General features: G+C 39.4%; 1 protein-coding gene across 9 annotated transcripts in view; it reads left to right on the top strand.

Moving 5' to 3' along the window:
* nrcamb (neuronal cell adhesion molecule b) overlaps window positions 1-18,670 on the top strand; it is an 80,186-nt gene extending 61,516 nt beyond the window's left edge. For 6 of the 9 annotated variants that reach the window (XM_080874709.1, XM_080874706.1, XM_080874708.1 and 3 more), the window contains 14 exons: window positions 854-955; window positions 1,516-1,713; window positions 2,011-2,081; window positions 2,313-2,538; window positions 2,690-2,805; window positions 2,894-3,095; window positions 4,168-4,290; window positions 4,679-4,855; window positions 9,088-9,147; window positions 9,382-9,492; window positions 12,196-12,357; window positions 13,037-13,168; window positions 13,996-14,074; window positions 16,945-18,670. In XM_080874709.1, the coding sequence (XP_080730835.1) occupies window positions 854-955; window positions 1,516-1,713; window positions 2,011-2,081; window positions 2,313-2,538; window positions 2,690-2,805; window positions 2,894-3,095; window positions 4,168-4,290; window positions 4,679-4,855; window positions 9,088-9,147; window positions 9,382-9,492; window positions 12,196-12,357; window positions 13,037-13,168; window positions 13,996-14,074; window positions 16,945-17,191 (2,006 nt within the window). In that variant the 3' untranslated portion in view covers window positions 17,192-18,670. The remainder of the gene's footprint in view (window positions 1-853; window positions 956-1,515; window positions 1,714-2,010; window positions 2,082-2,312; window positions 2,539-2,689; window positions 2,806-2,893; window positions 3,096-4,167; window positions 4,291-4,678; window positions 4,856-9,087; window positions 9,148-9,381; window positions 9,493-12,195; window positions 12,358-13,036; window positions 13,169-13,995; window positions 14,075-16,944) is intronic. The other 3 variants (XM_080874710.1, XM_080874711.1, XM_080874712.1) reach the window with 3 other exon arrangements.
* The last annotated feature ends 377 nt before the right edge of the window (window positions 18,671-19,047 follow it).

Raw genomic sequence — 19,047 nt, 5'->3', positions numbered from 1 at the left:
TAAAACTCCCTATTTCACTCCTGCCCTCCTACCTGACAGAGGCCACAACACCAGCTGTTGTCTACGGTAAACCTGCAGCACACACGAGCACCCAGATGTGCTCTGCAGATGTGCGCTTGTGTTTGTGAAATGCGGCATGCGTTGACCTGAAAATCACAAAGCATTATTGTGTATGTGTGTGGGCTTTTTTAAATTCATTTTTGATGTTCCAGCATTTATTTCTTATTGCCTCTGAGAGTTTATTTTTTATAAAATTGCTTAGATATTTTTTTTTAATGTTTTGCCAAATATGCATAATGTTTGAATGCTTTAAACCACTGGTGGCAACATTTACTCAAGCCAAAAAAAATGTCTATTCACAGTCGAATGCAAACATCATTTGTAAAGCAGACATCTCCCGGTTGCACCACTTGGGATATTTCCAAATACACGTTGCTCTCATCACTTATTTATTCAAGGCGTGCATTTCACTTTATCACCTAATTCCAAAACATGAGCATCAATTTAACCTCTGTGTGAGCCTGAGACTCGATTTCATGCGGAATGATTATGTAGTGGGATTTTCATATGCATGATGCAATGTCTGCATGTTTATCACAGCCCAGATAACACAGTCTAGTAGAAGATGTACAGAAATAAAGGAGGAACTCAAAGGTGTGCTTGGTTAAATCAACAAATTAGCATCTATTATGGTTTCAGTATCACAGAAACATGGCCGACACGTCCTTCATTTTTTGTTTTTGCTCCATCTTGTTCATAGCATGAACCCTTCATCTTCTGTAGAATGAAGCCACTATGAATATAATCCCAAGCACACGGGTTGATGCTGCTGCTTGTGCTGTATTTCTCCCAGAGCGACCCGACCCCCCGACAGACCTGGAACTGACAGACCAGAAAAAGAGGAGTGTTCAGCTCACTTGGACCCCTGGGGATGAACATAACAGCCCTGTTCAGAGTATGTTTATGTGTGTGTGTGTGTGTGTGTGTGTGTGTGTGTGTGTGTGTGTGTGTGTGTGTGTGTGTGTGTGTGTGTGTGTGTGTGTGTGTGTGTGTGTGTGTGTTGTTTGGCTCGCTCTCTGTGTGGGTTTTATGTGAACGTACACCTTATTATTAGATTGTTGGCCTATATTGCTCTAAATGTTTTTGTGCAAACAAAATCTTTAAAATTGGCTACACCCAGTAGTAACCAATAACAAAGTCTAAAATCTGCCTTTTGGCAAAAAAAGAAAAAGAAAAGAAATGCACTTAAAGACTTTTCCAAACTTTTCTGGAAAATGTACTTCTCTACTGTCAGTTAGTTTCCTCAGGGTGATGAAAACCCTCATCATTTTTTGAAAAACCGGGCTAAATCCGCTATTTTCTTGAATCCTCAAAGTGCTGCTGAAAGTGGATTTTTTTTGTTAAGCTAGGCTTTTTGAATTAAAGTATCCTAAAAAAAACTGAGGGCTTTAATTCCATTTATGGAAATATACTGTCAGACACTATTTAAGGTGTGATGTCTTTTTTTAAATACAGAATTTCTGATCCAATATGAAGACTCACTGCACCATCGGGGTCACTGGCATAATCTTACCGAGGTCCCTGGAACCAAGACAACAGCTCACCTTAAACTGTCGCCCCATGTTCACTACACCTTTAGAGTTCTGGCTCTCAACGCGGTGGGCTTCAGTAATCCCAGCCGCCCCTCCAGGATGTACAAGACAGAACCTGCAGGTACAGAATCAGCTGACTGACTGTGTGATTTCTGCTCTTCTTGGTGCAGTTTCCTGTATAAAGTAATTCTCCATATATCCATTTCTTAGCCTAATGCATTAAATAATGCATTAGGCTAACAGATGCCATATCAAAGCTGTTGTGTATCAAAGTAAAGACAATGAAGTACCATAAGATTCAGTATGCATACATACACTAAAGTCTGTAAAAGTAAATCAGACCAGATTATAAGTACTATCTAAGAAAGATTTTCCATCCAATAAGTGTTAATTGTGTCCTTAATGATATATTTTTCAGCTCCAGATGAAAACCCAACAGGTGTGCAGGGATTTGGAACTGAACATAACAATCTTGTAATCTCCTGGAAGGTAATAAGCAGCATAAGGCTGATCCTTTTAATCCTCACGCATTTATTAAAGTCTTCTCATACTGCAGAGCTTGACTTTGTAATTGTGTGGTCTTATGAGCTTTCTTTATGGGGTTTTTTCACTTTATTGTCATTCAGCAAAACTATATTTTCAGCTTCCTATACTGTTACATGTTGTCTACAGAAGCTTTCCAATGGAGAATAAGTTACATTACAGCTTTCTCCTCTGCAGCCACTGACAAACCTCCAGTCTAATGGTCCCGGGCTTCACTACAGAGTGATGTGGAGGCAGAAGAAGGTAGAAAGCGAATGGAATACAGTGACCGTGTCTAACAATTCCAAGTTTGTTGTGTCTGGAACGCCCACGTTTGTTCCATATGAGATTAAGGTTTGGGCTGTAAACGACCACGGAGCTGGACCTGACCCTGCTATTGCCCACGGCTACTCAGGAGAGGACTGTGAGTAAGACTGTCTATTTTTAAAAAAAAGATTATGCTCAAGAGCCTGCGGGTGATGCAGCTGGTGTGTGTAACCTATAACATATTCTCAGTATGTTCCTTTTTTCTGTATTTTGCTGTTGTAATGCTGTGTTGCCCATCTACGATACAGTGCCCGTAGCAGCTCCAGAAAATGTGCACGCTGTGGTGCGAAACAGCACCCTGGTAGAGGTGTTCTGGGATCCCGTGCCCGCTCATTTAATACGCGGAAATATCAAAGGATATAAGGTACCGTATAAGAACCGCCGACAATGTAACATGTGCACCATTTCCACCAGTTGTACTATATACGTCATTTAAATCTACATGCTTTCAGGTGTCTTACTGGAGAAAACACCACTACAAGCACAATCCTGATCACATGGAGCAGGACATTCTTGTATTTAGTGGGAATCATACCCAGGGCATGCTGCCTGGCCTCCACCCCTTCAGTCTGTACTTGTTCAATGTAAGGGTCTATAATGGAAAAGGAGAGGGCCCCCGGAGTGTAACCCAGCAGTTTAAGACACCCGAGGGAGGTAAGAGATCGGAAGGGACACCCTTTGTGTCTGTGTGTGTCTTTTTTTTTTCTTTCATATGAGAGTAGACTTTGTTAAAAATGACCCAGAGTATAGTTTCAGTCTTCATTATCATAACTGGAACAGGAACAGGTAGCAAATTAGCTCCACTTGAATGACAGCCTATGTAAAACAGTGTCACATAACTGGTTAGCAAATAGAAAATGATGACTTTCCACCTGTAACTGATCTATGCTCTTAATCAGCGGTCCCCAACCTTTTTTGCGCCACGGACCGGTTTATGCCCAACAATATTTTTCATGGACCGGCCTTTAAGGTGTCGCGGATAAATACAACAAAATAAAACTAGTACCGGTACCAAAAAAAAGAAAATTTATTCATAACACACGTGAAAAGACCGATAAAAACCCTGAAAACTATACATTTCACACCTGAGCCTCAACTCTCGCGGCCCGGTACCAAACGACTCACGGACCGGTACCGGTCCGAGGCCCGGGGGTTGGGGACCGCTGCTCTAAATCATACAATCAGAAGTCTGGCTATTTAAGTTATTCAGTTATGAATGATTCTCTTCGGTCTGAGTTTGAAAGGTTTTTGTTTATTTTAATCTGTGAATATACAAGCAGTTGCTCAGTTTTTTTTGCACTAGAGGCTTTAAATTTCCCAGTCGCCTATTAATCACATCCAGTCTAATTGTAATGACACAAAGCAATTTTTGTAAGTAAGAGAAATTTTTCGCTTTAAGTGCTGCACAAGCTTTATTGCACACTGAAGGTCAAATATCAGAATGAAATATAAATAAGCAAGCCACAATGACTGGAGGCAGACTTTGAGTATTAACACTGGGCATTCTGCATAAAGTAAAACCCAGAAATCCTCAATGAACCGCGCCTCACACACACACACACACACACACACACACACACACACACACACACACACACACACACACACACACACACACACACACACACACACACACCGTCTCTTCAGCTATTTATTTAAAACATCCTATCTTTAGCTGCTCTTTAATTAACTTGTGCAAGGTTTCATTATATATGTCTTTTTGCAGTGCCGGGGTCTCCTACTTCGCTGATAGTCACTAACTCGAACCTGGACTCTCTAACCCTTGAATGGAGTCCTCCTCATGACCATAATGGGCACATTACCGGGTATACCCTCAAATATCAGCCAGGTGAGGCTTTTTTCGTAAGATTTTTGCATCTTTACCTAGTGAGTGTCATCTTCTTCATGTAGTTTGTAGATTTGTATGTCAGTCTTTTTCATGTCTTGTGCTGTCATTCTGTTGAGATCATAAGACAGAAATGATAATCAATACTTAGAGTAGCCTAAGAGCATTTTTGTTTTTGCCTAAATTAAAAAAAACACAAATAACAAATCAACTTTGGTCATTCCTGCCTTCTATTTCTGAATCCTACACCCCAAATACTTCCATTTCCACCTTTTTCATCACTGACACTCCATCTACACCTCCTACCCAACTCTCTATTCAACTTACCCCACTGCTTCCCAACTTCCACCCCCACCCCATTATTCTTCTCGCCCATCCCTCACCCCTGTAGTAAATAACTCCAATGAACTGGGCCCAGTGGAGGAGCTGGCCTTGGCTGCCAATGAGACCTCTGTCACTTTGCCCAACCTCAAGTACAGCATACGCTACAAGTTTTATTTGAATGCGAAAACAGGCGCTGGAGCAGGTGCAGCCATTTCTCAGGAAGCTGTCATCATCAGGGAGGAAGGTAAGTCATCAAATACAAGAAAAATATGAGAAAAAAAACTAACTAGATTTCATGTTTCTCCCACTGGAGATGTGGATAAATATTAGATTAATATATATGTTCTGTTCTGTATTTGTTGAGGTAAGAGCATGAAAGCGTGTAAATAATTTACAGAGCATGTGCTTGGTTTGTATTATTGTCCATCAGAACATTTTCCAGTACGTGTTATTTACCAGATTTGTTTGTTTATCTTGCTTTGAAAATTCGGTAAATGTCTGGTGAATATTTGCTTAAATTGCCCCTAGTCTTTTTAAAATTTCTAATCATTTTGGCGATCTAAGGAAAGCCCCTCCCAAAACACAGCCTCAGAGACCTCTCTGGTGAAGTGGATAAGCAAACCTGAGTCCTGGTGTGCTGCAGCAGAACTGTGCAACACATTTAGCTTGTGTGAAGCTTGCACTGCTTTGCTGTGTATGCTTTGCCAGTTTGAATTGTTTGGTGTCAAACATTCCTCTAATTCTGTTGTGTAGTTTGAAGCTGCTCATCATTCAGTTACTGCAGACTTTATGGATTAGCTGTCAGAAAATCAGCTGACAACAACAATTTAGAAAAAAGTTGTTTCTTGTTATCCAGACCCATCTACCCATGTGTGAAAAAGTTATTGCCTCCTACATGGAGTGCAGAATTATTAGGCAAGTTGTATTTTTGAGGAATAATTTTATTATTGAACAACAACCATGTTCTCAATGAACCCAAAAATCTCATTAATATCAAAGCTGAATGTTTTTGGAAGTAGTTTTTAGTTTGTTTTTAGTTTTAGCTATTTTAGGGGGATATCTGTGTGTGCAGGTGACTATTACTGTGCATAATTATTAGGCAACTTAACAAAAAACAAATATATACCCATTTCAATTATTTATTTTTACCAGTGAAACCAATATAACATCTCCACATTCACAAATATACATTTCTGACATTCAAAAACAAAACAAAAACAAATCAGCGACCAATATAGCCACCTTTCTTTGCAAGGACACTCAAAAGCCTGCCATCCATGGATTCTGTCAGTGTTTTGATCTGTTCACCATCAACATTGCGTGCAGCAGCAACCACAGCCTCCCAGACACTGTTCAGAGAGGTGTACTGTTTTCCCTCCTTGTAAATCTCACATTTGATGATGGACCACAGGTTCTCAATGCGGTTCAGATCAGGTGAACAAGGTGGCCATGTCATTAGTTTTTCTTCTTTTATACCCTTTCTTGCCAGCCACGCTGTGGAGTACTTGGACGCGTGTGATGGAGCATTGTCCTGCATGAAAATCATGTTTTTCTTGAAGGATGCAGACTTCTTCCTGTACCACTGCTTGAAGAAGGTGTCTTCCAGAAACTGGCAGTAGGACTGGGAGTTGAGCTTGACTCCATCCTCAACCCGAAAAGGCCCCACAAGCTCATCTTTGATGATACCAGCCCAAACCAGTACTCCACCTCCACCTTGCTGGCGTCTGAGTCGGACTGGAGCTCTCTGCCCTTTACCAATCCAGCCACGGGCCCATCCATCTGGCCCATCAAGACTCACTCTCATTTCATCAGTCCATAAAACCTTAGAAAAATCAGTCTTGAGATATTTCTTGGCCCAGTCTTGACGTTTCAGCTTGTGTCTTGTTCAGTGGTGGTCGTCTTTCAGCCTTTCTTACCTTGGCCATGTCTCTGAGTGTATTGCACACCTTGTGCTTTTGGGCACTCCAGTGATGTTGCAGCTCTGAAATATGGCCAAACTGGTGGCAAGTGGCATCTTGGCAGCTGCACGCTTGACTTTTCTCAGTTCATGGGCAGTTATTTTGCGCCTTGGTTTTTCCACACGCTTCTTGCGACCCTGTTGACTATTTTGAATGAAACGCTTGATTGTTCGATGATCACGCTTCAGAAGCTTTGCAATTTTGAGACTGCTGCATCCCTCTGCAAGATATCTCACTATTTTTGACTTTTCTGAGCCTGTCAAGTCCTTATTTTGACCCATTTTGCCAAAGGAAAGGACGTTGCCTAATAATTATGCACACCTGATATAGGGTGTTGATGTCATTAGACCACACCCCTTCTCATTACAGAGATGCACATCACCTAATATGCTTAATTGGTAGTAGGCTTTCGAGCCTATACAGCTTGGAGTAAGACAACATGCATGAAGAGGATGATGTGGACAAAATACTCATTTGCCTAATAATTCTGCACTCCCTGTAGACCTGATAACTGGCTGTGCCATCTTTAGCAGCAAAAACTGCAATCAAGCGTTTGTGATAAATGACAACAGTCTTTCACAACATTGTGTGGATGTTTTGGCCCACTCTTCTTGAAGAATTGTTTTAATTCATCCACACTAGAAGGTTTTGAGTGTGATCAGCCTATTTAAGGTCAGGCCAAAGCCTCCGAACTTTGACTAGGCCTTTCTAAAACCTTGGTTGAGGTGTTTTTTTTTAGCCATTCAGAGGTTGTTTCTGATCATTGTCCTGCTGCATAACCCAAGCATGCTTGAGCTTCAGGGCATGAGCTGATGGCTGGAAATCCTCTTTCAGGATTTTCTGGTAGAGAGCAGAATTTATGATTCCATCAATTACGGCAAGTCGTCCAGGTCCTGATGCAGCAAAGTAGCCTTAAACCATCACACTGCCATCACCATGTTTGAGTGTTGCCATGATGTTCTTTTTATGAAAGTTAGTTTTACACCAGATTTAATGATATGCAAACCTTTTGTGGTGACTGTAGCTCGGGAGGAAGAGCAGGTCATCTACTGATCGGAACGTTAGTGGTTCAATCCCTGGCTCTCCCATTCTGCATGCCAAGTATCCTTGGGCAAGATACTGACCCCAAGTTGCTCTCCGATGCATCCATTGGAGTACGAATGAGTGTGATTGTTAGTTAGTAAGCACTTAAAAGCATATAAGGAAGTGCTTGTGTGAATAGGTGAATGTGGCATGCTGTATAAAGTGCTTTGAGGGCTCCGGGAGAGTAGAAAAGCACTATATAAGGATCAGTCCATTTACCATTTACCTGGATGAGTCATCGATGCACTGGAGTAATTTTGATAGGCCGGGCACTCCAGGAAAGGTTCACCAGTGTTCCAGATTCTCTCCATTTGTGGTTCATTCTCAAAGCCTTAGAAATGTCTTTGCAACCCTTACCAGACCAGACTGATGGATGTCAGTGACTTTGTTTGACAACTGTTTTCCACAGCTGTTTCTTTAGATCATGGCATGATGTGTTGCTTTTTGAGTTCTTTAAGCCTACTTCACTGTGTCACACAGATTCCATTTAAATGATTTCTTGATTCAACAGGTCTGGCAGTAATCAGTACTGGGTGTGGCTCAGCTTGATTTTGTGGTTAATCACAGTTCATTCATGACTTAACAAGAGAACGGTAATTGCTTTTTCACTGAGGGAAGTTAGGTTTTGATAGCTTTTTCCCCTTAATAAATGAAATCATTTTAAAACTGCATTTTGTATTTACTCAGGTTATATTTGTCTAATACTAAAATTTGTTTGACATAAAACATTTCAGTGTAACAAATATGCAAATACCTTTTCACTATATATATATATATAAATAACACTTTCAAGTTACACAGCACAACCACATAAATGTCTAAAAAAAAAAGACAGTTTGGGGATGTGGGTGGTTGTCTTCTCATAATGATCCCTGTCCGGTTGTTTCTCTTTGTCCTGTTTCTCTCTGCAGGCTCTGATATCACAGGTTGACAGAAATGTGGTGTTTCTAGACAAATGATTGTTTTACACATACAGCTAAAGCTGCAAAACCCACCATAAGCATGCGCTCCTCACCTCTGAGCAGTTTCCCTTCGCCTCTGTCCAATTCTGTGGCCAACCAGAATGCTTGACCGAGGAGTTCAAAGCAGGGAAAAGTTCAAAGCTGCACAGATAAAGATGCTCTGTGACATGTGCTTTTTTAATGCCATGTGATAAAACTAGATGAGTCTTTTCAAAGTGCTCAGCTGCTCTTCATCTTTTTTTTCTCTTCTTTTTTTTTCGCTGTGCCTTTGGTGATTTTGACCCCCTTCTTACTTCTTCCTCAGTGGCCGCTGGTGATGCTTTCCTGCTGCATGCCAGGGGCTTCGCATGGCATGCCAATGAACTTTGTGTTCTCTGTATAATGACTTTAGCATCTGTGGTGTCTCTGTGTGTCTCTGTGTGTGTCTCACGTGTGTGTGGCTCCATCTCTACCCCTCTTCATATTGTTTACAGGAAGCACCCAATCCCTTCATCCTATTGCACGGTCACCTCCACATGGTCCACCCCACAAGGGTACAGATTCTGCTGTGATATTAGTAACCTCAGTGTCTGTTGATTAGTGATGATTAGTTATGTTTGTCCTCTGTTTTTGTTGGCATAGTTAAAGCAGTGAGAAACTAGATTTGGTGAAGCTTGGTGCACTTAATGTTAACTGTAGCAAAAGCAAAATATTTGATTGACAGTTATTGGATTGTCCTTTGACCAACAGACTCATGTTGATGGTTGTGTTTTCTCTTGTGTGCTCAGCAAGTCCTTTCGGAAACATTAGCTCCATGATCGGGGAAGACTGGGCCCTGATCAGTTGGGAGTACTGGGGCCCGGAGAAAAACTTTAGTGCACAATACAGACTAAATGACAGTAAGCAAAGAAACGGCAACATTTTTCTCAATTCCATTCACAGGTGGCAAGAGACTCCTACTTCATTATTGGCTTATGCAGGTGAATAGAAATATTGGCAGTCATGCTGATGCTGGCTCTGGCCAGTGCAGACCCGGATGTGATAAACAACGCTTTCTGTGATTGGATTGCTAATTACCCAGTGCTGTAAATGCGTGCAGTTCCCTTGGCAATCTGGCTGGAACGTATGTAGACAAACGTCATAAAAGGCAGCACAAACATTTCCTATTATGCTAGCTGAATTTGACTGAAGTGCTCTCCATTGTTTTTATCCACCTGCAGTGAGGATGAACAGCACTGTAGTATGGCTCTCTCACACCTACCATTTTAATAGATTCACTTAGGGAAGATCACAATAATAGATCATAATCTTGCAAAATTTTGCTATCAAAAGCCTAATTATTGTGGTCATCAGTCACAACACATCTCACATTCAGCTCATTACCATTTGTGTACGTGCAGTGGCCCTAAAAGCTCAGCGCAAAAGAGGATCACCACCAGTTTGATAACGTATACGGCATTTTTGTCTGCAACTATGCCGCCAATTCTGTGAGAATGTACTTTTACTTACTTAGGCTACTACATGATTTTTAACTAAATTCAAGGTAGTCAAAAACAATTTGTGAACATTTGAAAGTTTTGATGTAAAGCTGAAAGTAGATGAAAAGTCTCTCTACTGCTCTTTGTATCAGAGGGCTTTTCCTTTTAAAAGGGCTTTTTTCCTTCCCACTAGTGATGGGATTTCCGGCTCTTTTTAGAGATCCGGCTCTTTCGGTTCGGCTCACTAAAAAGAGCCGGCTCTTTCGGCTCCGAACCGGCTCTTCAGGTTGTTTTGTTGCTTTAATTAATTTATTATTAACAATAATATAAAATTATGCACAAAAGGAATTACTAACGTAAAAACAAGTGGTTTTATTTATATATGTTTATATATAAATATATGCGGTGGCCCCTAGAGACAAAACACGTACAAACTCCAAAACACATTTCTAGCATGAACTGAACTTCCAAAGCAGAGCTACTAGATCACTTAAATTACACAATTGAAAGCATGTGTGTATTGTTTGTATATTTATACACAGGCACTCATATATATATTCAAATAATTTAAAAAAAAGTTCATTTACCTGTTATTACCACACACCAAATCCGGTCGTTGGTACTTGCTGGCTTGTGTAGCCACAAGATAACAAAGGCTCAACACTGCGCCCAGCATCCTGGAGCACTTCTGTTGTCTTTTGTACGTGTTTTGAGTTTTTATGTGCTTCTGAGTTTTTATATGCTTCTGAGTTTTTACGTGCTTCGGAGTTTGTACGTGTTTTTACGTGTTTTTGGAGTTTTTACGTGTTTTGGAGTTTGTACGTGTTTTTACGTGTTTTGGAGTTTGTACATGCTTCAGAGTTCGTACGTGATTTGAAGTTTGTATGTGCTTTGTCTCTAGGGGCCACCGTAAATATACTTTTATTTATTCACTCCACATAAAATGTAATAAATAAATCATATAATACAAAAATCAACTATTCACATTTCAAGTTTTAACTATTTAAATTTTCAGCTTTTTCCTTTCACAAATTTAAAGTGAAAAGAACACAAAACACTGCAAACCACAACACAATTAAATATAAATTATAATATGAAAACTAAAAGAACATGCATATTCTCTGTCATATGGACCTGCATGAATAAACTTTCTCAATCCTTTATCATCTGCAACCGAAAATAGTTGTGGATGATTACTATACCTTTCTAATGTTGTTGTCCCTGCCTCTCTTTCTCTCTCTCTGGCTCTGTTCCTGTGCTACTGAGTGTAACTACCGCCCCTCCCCCCTCTGCCCAGCGTAAAGCACAAGGCTCGCGTGCAGAGTGAAGCGGAAAAAAAGTGCGAGAGAGAGGCTGAGAGAAAGAAAAAAAAAAAAAAAAAAACCACGTGACGGCTCGCGATAAGGAGCCGGCTCGCGTCGTTCACGTCAAAGAGTCGGCTCTAAGAGCCATTTCGTTCGCGAACGACCCATCACTACTTCCCACTGTCGCCAAGTGCTCATAGAGTCATCTGATTGATGGGATTCGCTCTATTATTGTATGGTCTTTACCTTACAATATAAAATGCCTGAGGCAACTGTTCTGGTTTTAACCTTTTGTGAAAGTGTCGTATTTATCAGTAAAATCACTTTTTTAATGGGAGAATATGACTTTTATTGTAAAGCTAGAAAAGCACTTTTTTATGTATTTCAGTTACATTTATCGCTATGTACCACCTTTCATGGCAATGGAACAAGAACAGAAAATATACTTTTATATCAACCTAATCCAAAAGTAGCAAGTTTTAAAAATGAGAAAGCCCATTACAGCTTAGTTATTTTTTTGAATTCAGTATTTTCTAAACAGCACACATATTATCAAAATGGTGAAATGATTTTTCTCACTTTGCAGCTTTTCTGAAGTTGCAGTGCATTGAGCTTTCGGGGACACAATAATAATTCATTCATAGACTTAATGGATTTTTTAGAACTCCATGAATATTAACATTTGCCTGCAGCATAATGCCATACCAGTAGATGCTCTTTTCAGACAATTAGTTCCCATAATGTCATGATCTCCATGGCCTTTTTGAAGTTGTGTTCGCTCCTTCAAACATACTTCTCTTGATGAACATAACTCCTGCAGGTGAAAGTGAAGAGGACTGGAATACAGAGTTTGTGAATGGCTCTCAGAACATAACGCTGAAAGGCTTAAAGGGGGGCCTTTGCTATAGGGTCCGTTTGGTGGCTTTGGGTCACCACGACCAAGAATTCCACCACTCCAAGGAGCTCTTGGTTACTCTCCCAGGTGAGGCACTTCCTGGATGTTCGCCTCCACCTCGGTGTGGCTGAGCCTGGCCTTACACTTTGTCGTGTGTCGCGTATGGAGTAGTTTGTGCTTTTGTATATTTATACAGAATCGAGCATGGATTTAACAGATGTGATGTGGTTGTTCTATATGCCAGACATGTACTGTAGTGATGTGGACAGAACATACAGCATGATTTTCTGGTTAATGCATAATGAATGTCAGTGTCGCACTGTTGGGGATTTTAGAAGTGGATATTCTAATATAGAATTTCAGTCTGTTTTTAGTATTTTATTTGACTTAATATCACCCGTGCTAACGTACGTTGTATGTCACTGTCCGTGTTTGCGTGTGTGTCTGTAATTGTGTGTACATGTTACTTCTTTGATTGTGTACTACTACTAATTCGGGCTCAAGTCACGGATAGGATAATGTTAGGAACTGTCTAGCTCATCTAACGTTAAAGTCTTTGTCAATAATAATATGCAATCTTGATTCACTCGTCACCTGAAAATTCATCATATCAGATGGGATATCTGCTCAAACGCTGACTTGATCTTCCATGTTTGTTTTAGCACATATTGTGGATAATTTTTGCTGTTTTTCCCTCGCTACTGGGGATGAGATGTTAAAATAGTGCAAGTGTAAATGTTAAGTCTTTCTCCCCTTCTCTGGACAGCTGTGGCAAGCAGACAGGTGGACATCGCCACTCAGGGATGGTTCATTGGCCTCATGTGTGCAATTGCTCTGCTCATCCTGATCCTTCTCATTATCTGCTTCATCCAGAGAAATAAAGGAGGGAAGTACCCTGGTGAGTAATGGCACAATCACCACAAAAAAAGACAGTTGTTTCTATAATAACAACTTTATTAGAGCAGAACTTTTTAAAATGCACAGTTACAAACTCCTACATAGTTTGGATCAAACCAGTCATTAAAGAAGTATACATCTCACATTAATGGAGAATAGGTTTTTTGTATTGACAGGGTTTATTCACTGTTGTCAGATTCACACATTAATCAGTTTTAATGAACCCATAAATTACAGTCAGGTTTTGTGAGTCCAACTATAAAGAGTGAAAACCATACCTTATTTCTATTTGGCCCATTTCCCCTTCAATTCACCTCTCCTAGTGTTCCTGGTGTTTTAGATGCAGAAGTCCTGTTCTGACCATTTGCACATAACCACAAACTTGGACTGAAAACATGAATTTCTATGTCACAGTGATGTGACTTGTTAACAATCAATTCACTCCCAAGTCAGACTGTCAACACATATTTCTTGTGTAACATCTCAGAGAACATTCAGATGTGAACTGTGGCGCATGCAAGCAAGCTCTTTTGTCCATATCAATTCAACAATCAATTCAGTCAACTCCCTCAAAATTTTAAATTAAAATGTGTTGGTCAGAACAGACTTTCCAGTAAAGAAACAAAAAAAAAGCATCTGGACAGGGAAGAACAGTCTACAGGTACAGGAGCTCGAAGTTGAGGTCGGCCAAATTTAAGTTCGGGTACGGTTTTTGAATTTCATGGGTGATGTTGAACGACTGTCTTCGTCATATCGCTTAAGAAACATGTTGTTTCTCACAATTCTTTAAAAGCCAGTTTGACTAAATCGCTTCCTGTATCTCACCAGTCAAAGAGAAGGAGGATGCCCACACAGACCCTGAGTTCCAGCCCATGAAAGATGACGACTGTACTTTTGTGGAATACAGGTGAGAGAAAGTGCCCCAGCCTTTGGAGTCCCCAGAGCAGATTGTACCCATCAACCACTTGCCCCGTGTTCCCACTTTCTTTCCTAAATCTACACTCTGTGCTGGAGCTCTGCTCGCCCTCCTACTTCTCAACCCTTAAAACTAATAAAAAAAATCAACCAGAATCACCATTAACTAAAGTCAAAACAACAAGAGGAAGTAACCCAGTCTGATCTTCTACCACCGTGAAGTACAAGATTTTGTTTCTGGATTCTGGGACACCCTGGATGCTGTTTGTGTTGGACTTTATGTGTGCTTGATATGTGTGCAGGATTCTTCAGGTTCAGGGGATTCGTGGTTTAGGGTGTTTTAACATTACAAATAAGACTGTCAGGAATAAACAGTATAAGCTACTTTCATTTGCAACACATCCCTAACTGACCCCAAGCTTTTCAACTAATAAGCTAATCATATACATTGTATGTATAATATATATATATATATATATATATATATATATATATATATATATATATATATATATATATATATATATATATATATATATATATTAGTATTAACACTTTGCCTAGTGTATTGCTACTTACAGTACATGACCCTGATAGGATTGAAAATCTCTGAAATGGTCAGTCCTGTTAACTGTCACTTCAGTTATCCAGCTATGCTTGTCAGCATCCTTTTTCTAGGCTGCTTCTTCAATCACATGCAGAATACAGAACAATGAAGCACTTTACTTCTGTAAAACTAGCATTTTTGAATATTCTTTTTTTTTATAAGTGAATTTCTAAGATGGTCTTGCTTTTATATTTTATATTCCTTTTTGTATTATGTATACATGAATCTGTTCTATGGATTTTATGTGAGACAGAAGATGTGCGATAAATACATATCATTAATTATATATAAAAATGTGATATGCATGGTTTTAAGATTTGATATTATGTATGAAATTTTGCTGTAGGCAATAATGTGTTGAATGGAAGTATTGTTTATATATAGAGAGATAGATAGATATAGATATACAGTATATAGATGCATATGGGTATGTTATGAAATTGTCAGCACGCTTGAGGGAAGCAATCAACACTGAGAGGACAGAGCTGGTTAATGCTATTTACAACAGGCCAATAGCCATTCTTTAGTAGAAATCATTTATGATTGGTGTTATTCTAGATTTTATTTTTCTGGGAAAAGATCAACAGAATAGTCGTCTGTTTCGCACTACTGCCCAATCCTCCCGCTTATCTATAGCTCTCCATTGCAACTCTTACATTTCCAGTGAAGACTTAAATTTCTAAAAACAGGTTACTTTAACTTTAAAGAGCTTCTTAAAATAGCTGGCTACTGTAGTTTACAAGGAATAGTATCTCAAAGACAGTGTATTTTTTGGGGTGCCTATTTTCAATAGCCAGTTTGTTGTGCTTGTAAGTCTGCACCGAATCAGGATAGAATATGTGGGAATCAGCTTAATAACAGAGTTCATGTTCATCATAATTAAGGAGCTTTTTGCCCATTGTAACAATGTGGCTCACGAATGAGTTGTTATTGGTTTTTAGACAGCACTGGAAGTGTTTGGCACAAATAAATATGTTACACAGAAAAGTGTTGATATATTTTTAAATCTAGAATACCACCAGTCTGTAGTATTTACACCACGAGATAATCTCTCCAATGGATATCGGCTGTAAAAACACAATAGACAAATCACAAGGCAAAGTGTATAAATATTATAGTGCCTTTGTGAGAGTATTCTTTATATCCATGCTGTTTCATTACACTCAGCTGGAACCTTACAGTATGTCAATAAAGGCATTACTTAAGTCAACTGAGCTGTTCTTGTTTGACTGCTGGAGAGTATACTGTATTTTTAGATCAATCTGTACTTGTACAAAGCACATTTGCCTGTTAAAGTGCCAGACTTACAGAAATGTAAAATGTAGGAATGTGTTTGATCTCAGAGTGACGTCGTCATCCTAACGCAGGGGGTGTAGGTCTCAGGAAAGGTAAGGGCAATGATGGGGATTGGCGGCGGTGAAGGGTTTTGTAAATGTAGCATGTGTAAAGGGTCGGTGGGTAATGAAGTCACTGCGGAGAAAAATGCTTGCTATCTTTCACAGCTGTCATCGTGTATAATATTTTGTCACAAAGCCTTCATTATGTGCAGTGCTTCAAAAAATAAGCCGTCAGCAATCTGTGGCTATTCTATTCCCGTCATGTCCCCTAAATGCTTTTGCATACCATTTATTGTCTTTCCATTTTGGAGCATCTCAGCATTGTGAAAGCTTTGCGATCTCATTGGTGTTCAAGTCGTGTATATGCAATGTTCTCAACTATCTGATACCCAAAGAAAACTTTCTTTGCGGACTTTCCATGCATTTTTGCCAACTTGTGATTTATCGTCGTGCTTGCTTTGGGGGCAGGGATACTTGGCTTAAACTTTCCTTTATTCACGTCATTTCATTGGATTTTCTGTTTTTCATCACAGTCTCTGCCTTGGGAGAAAAATGCTTTTGTCAAACAGCACATTTACCACTTCATATTTGGTTTCAGGGGGAATTTGAAAAGGGTATGATTGCTTGAGCTTTATTCCCCCGTTGCCTGATGGAAACCAGCTAATCATTCATGGCTAACATTTTTTAGACATGGAGCAACCCGAATGTGCATTGAAATGTATTTTATATTCATTGCTGCATATTAATATTCATATAACAACTTTGCCATTATCTACCGAACTTAAGGGGTAGGTTGTGGTAAAAGCAACAATTGGCTCTTCTATGCTCCATCTAAAAAAAAAAAGTGATCACTATTCTCCTTATTGCATCTGTCACATCATCTCACCTGTAATGCCTGCATGTTATTTTCTCCTTCAGTGACAATGAGGACCATAAACCTTTAAAAGGGAGCCGCTCGCCATCTAATGGGACAGTTAAGAGAGACGACAGTGACGACAGTTTAGTTGACTACGGTGAAGGAGGAGACGGACAGTTCAACGAGGATGGCTCCTTTATCGGGCAGTATAGTGGAAAGAGTGCCAGTAGGGACACTGCTGAGGGCCATGAGAGCTCGGAGGCCCCATCCCCTATAAAAGCCATGAACTCCTTGAACTCTTTTGTGTAGCCAGTCGGTCTTAACAGAACGGTGCGGGGTGATGCACTGACTACTCAAGCCCCCTCAATCCCTACATCACTCTTACAGGGCTGTCCCAACACTGCATGGCTTTATGATCAAACATGTATACCCAGCTCCATAAATGAAACGTAAAACTCATTAAAGACATTTATGTTTTCACACGGACGTCTTATGGAGAAGCTTGGAAAACCTTAGCTAATTATACCCTGAGCGACATTTAGGAAGTAACCAGCTCAGCCATAACTTTAACAGTTCATGACAGTTCCATAAATCCATATATTAATCAACACTTTAATATTAACAACTATTGCATTTTTACCAGAAATCTGATATGGACTATGCAGTTATTGTCTGAACTATATTTGTTTGTGTTGATGGTTGTCATATTATCTATTCAAATAGGGGGCATTGTCTACAGTAAATTTCTACTACTCCATGTATATTTTTTTCCAACCCAGAAACTTGTACCAGAAAAATGCTATGTAATCTATTACATTAAGGCAGTTCCCATGGTGCGTTTAAAAGGAAGATGTTGTACAGCGCATATGTAAAGTTATATTTAATGAAGTGAACATTCTGCACAGTGGAATTTGAGAGCAGTGCACATGTTATAATTCAGAGTGTTGCACTGATACGTCCTCATCTGTAGTCGCTGTCACACTGCGACGATGAAGAAGGAGGCTAAAGTGCTGCATGGCATGTCACATGACCTCATGACCTTTGCCCTGCATGTGACCTCCTCTTATTGTGCTTGATCTGAAGGCCAGTAGGGAATAGCTGATGGTGTGATAGCTTGCTTCAGTCCCTGCAAGTGCTCCTTCAGCAGGTAGTGCCTTTTCTTTAAAGCATTGATTCACTTGCAAAGTCTCTTTCTGGCCTTCAGTGTCTGGAACAGAGACAATGGGAGAAATGCAGAAGTCACATCCAAGGATGGATAAGATAAGCATGAGAAGAGCACCCTGTGGATGGACGAATAATTAATATGTGCTTGGCTTTTTTTTTTTTAAGACACAGGACTGGCTTTGATTTCTTTGAAAAGTAAAACACTGCACTGGATCAAATGAAAACATTGTAAGAACCACCACTGATGTATAAATGCCTGCAATACCTAATGGTATTTCTGCAGTGTATGGATATTTGTGTTTGTGTGTGGTTGTGGACACAGCACATTAATTCAACTCCTATTAAGCAAAAGTTGTTCGCATTTACTAACTGCTCTTGAGGGCCTTTGGATGGGATCAAGATTTAGTTTTTCTTAACTTGCATCAAGTTTTATTTTTTTAAAGACATGTAGAATATTTGTTGAAATTGTAAATATCTTAATTGATTGTACAGGAACAAGCAGCTTTTACAGCAGTCTAAGCGACGATATCATGCACGATATGGCTTAACTTGTTGGTAGGAATATTATAAATATAGACAACTTGTAGAGAACATATATATATATACATATATATGTATGTGTGTGTATATATATATATATATATATATATATATATATATATATATATATATATATATATATATATATAAACATATATATATATATAAACATATTCATTTCTACTTGCTGTGCACAGTGTACATTGTACTGTAACTAACTGGACAGAAAATTGCATATACAGTCAGATTCTTATTGCTTTCTGATTTGAATGCCAAGTTATATAATCCTGCTGTTTTACAATGTCGATATCATGATGCACAAAATTATACTATTCTGATTTGTACTGGTTCTGCTAAGTCTCAATATACTTCTAAAATTATGCTCTTTTCTGACAGTATTGCAAATGTTTTTTTTGTATTTAAGAAACAGATTTGTACTAACAGACTCTTTCTTTATCGCT

The sequence above is a fragment of the Rhamphochromis sp. 'chilingali' genome (assembly GCF_963969265.1).
Source record: "Rhamphochromis sp. 'chilingali' genome assembly, chromosome: 2".
In the NCBI taxonomy this organism is placed as follows: domain Eukaryota; kingdom Metazoa; phylum Chordata; class Actinopteri; order Cichliformes; family Cichlidae; genus Rhamphochromis; species Rhamphochromis sp. 'chilingali'.
This window is presented reverse-complemented; position numbering and strand designations above follow the sequence as displayed.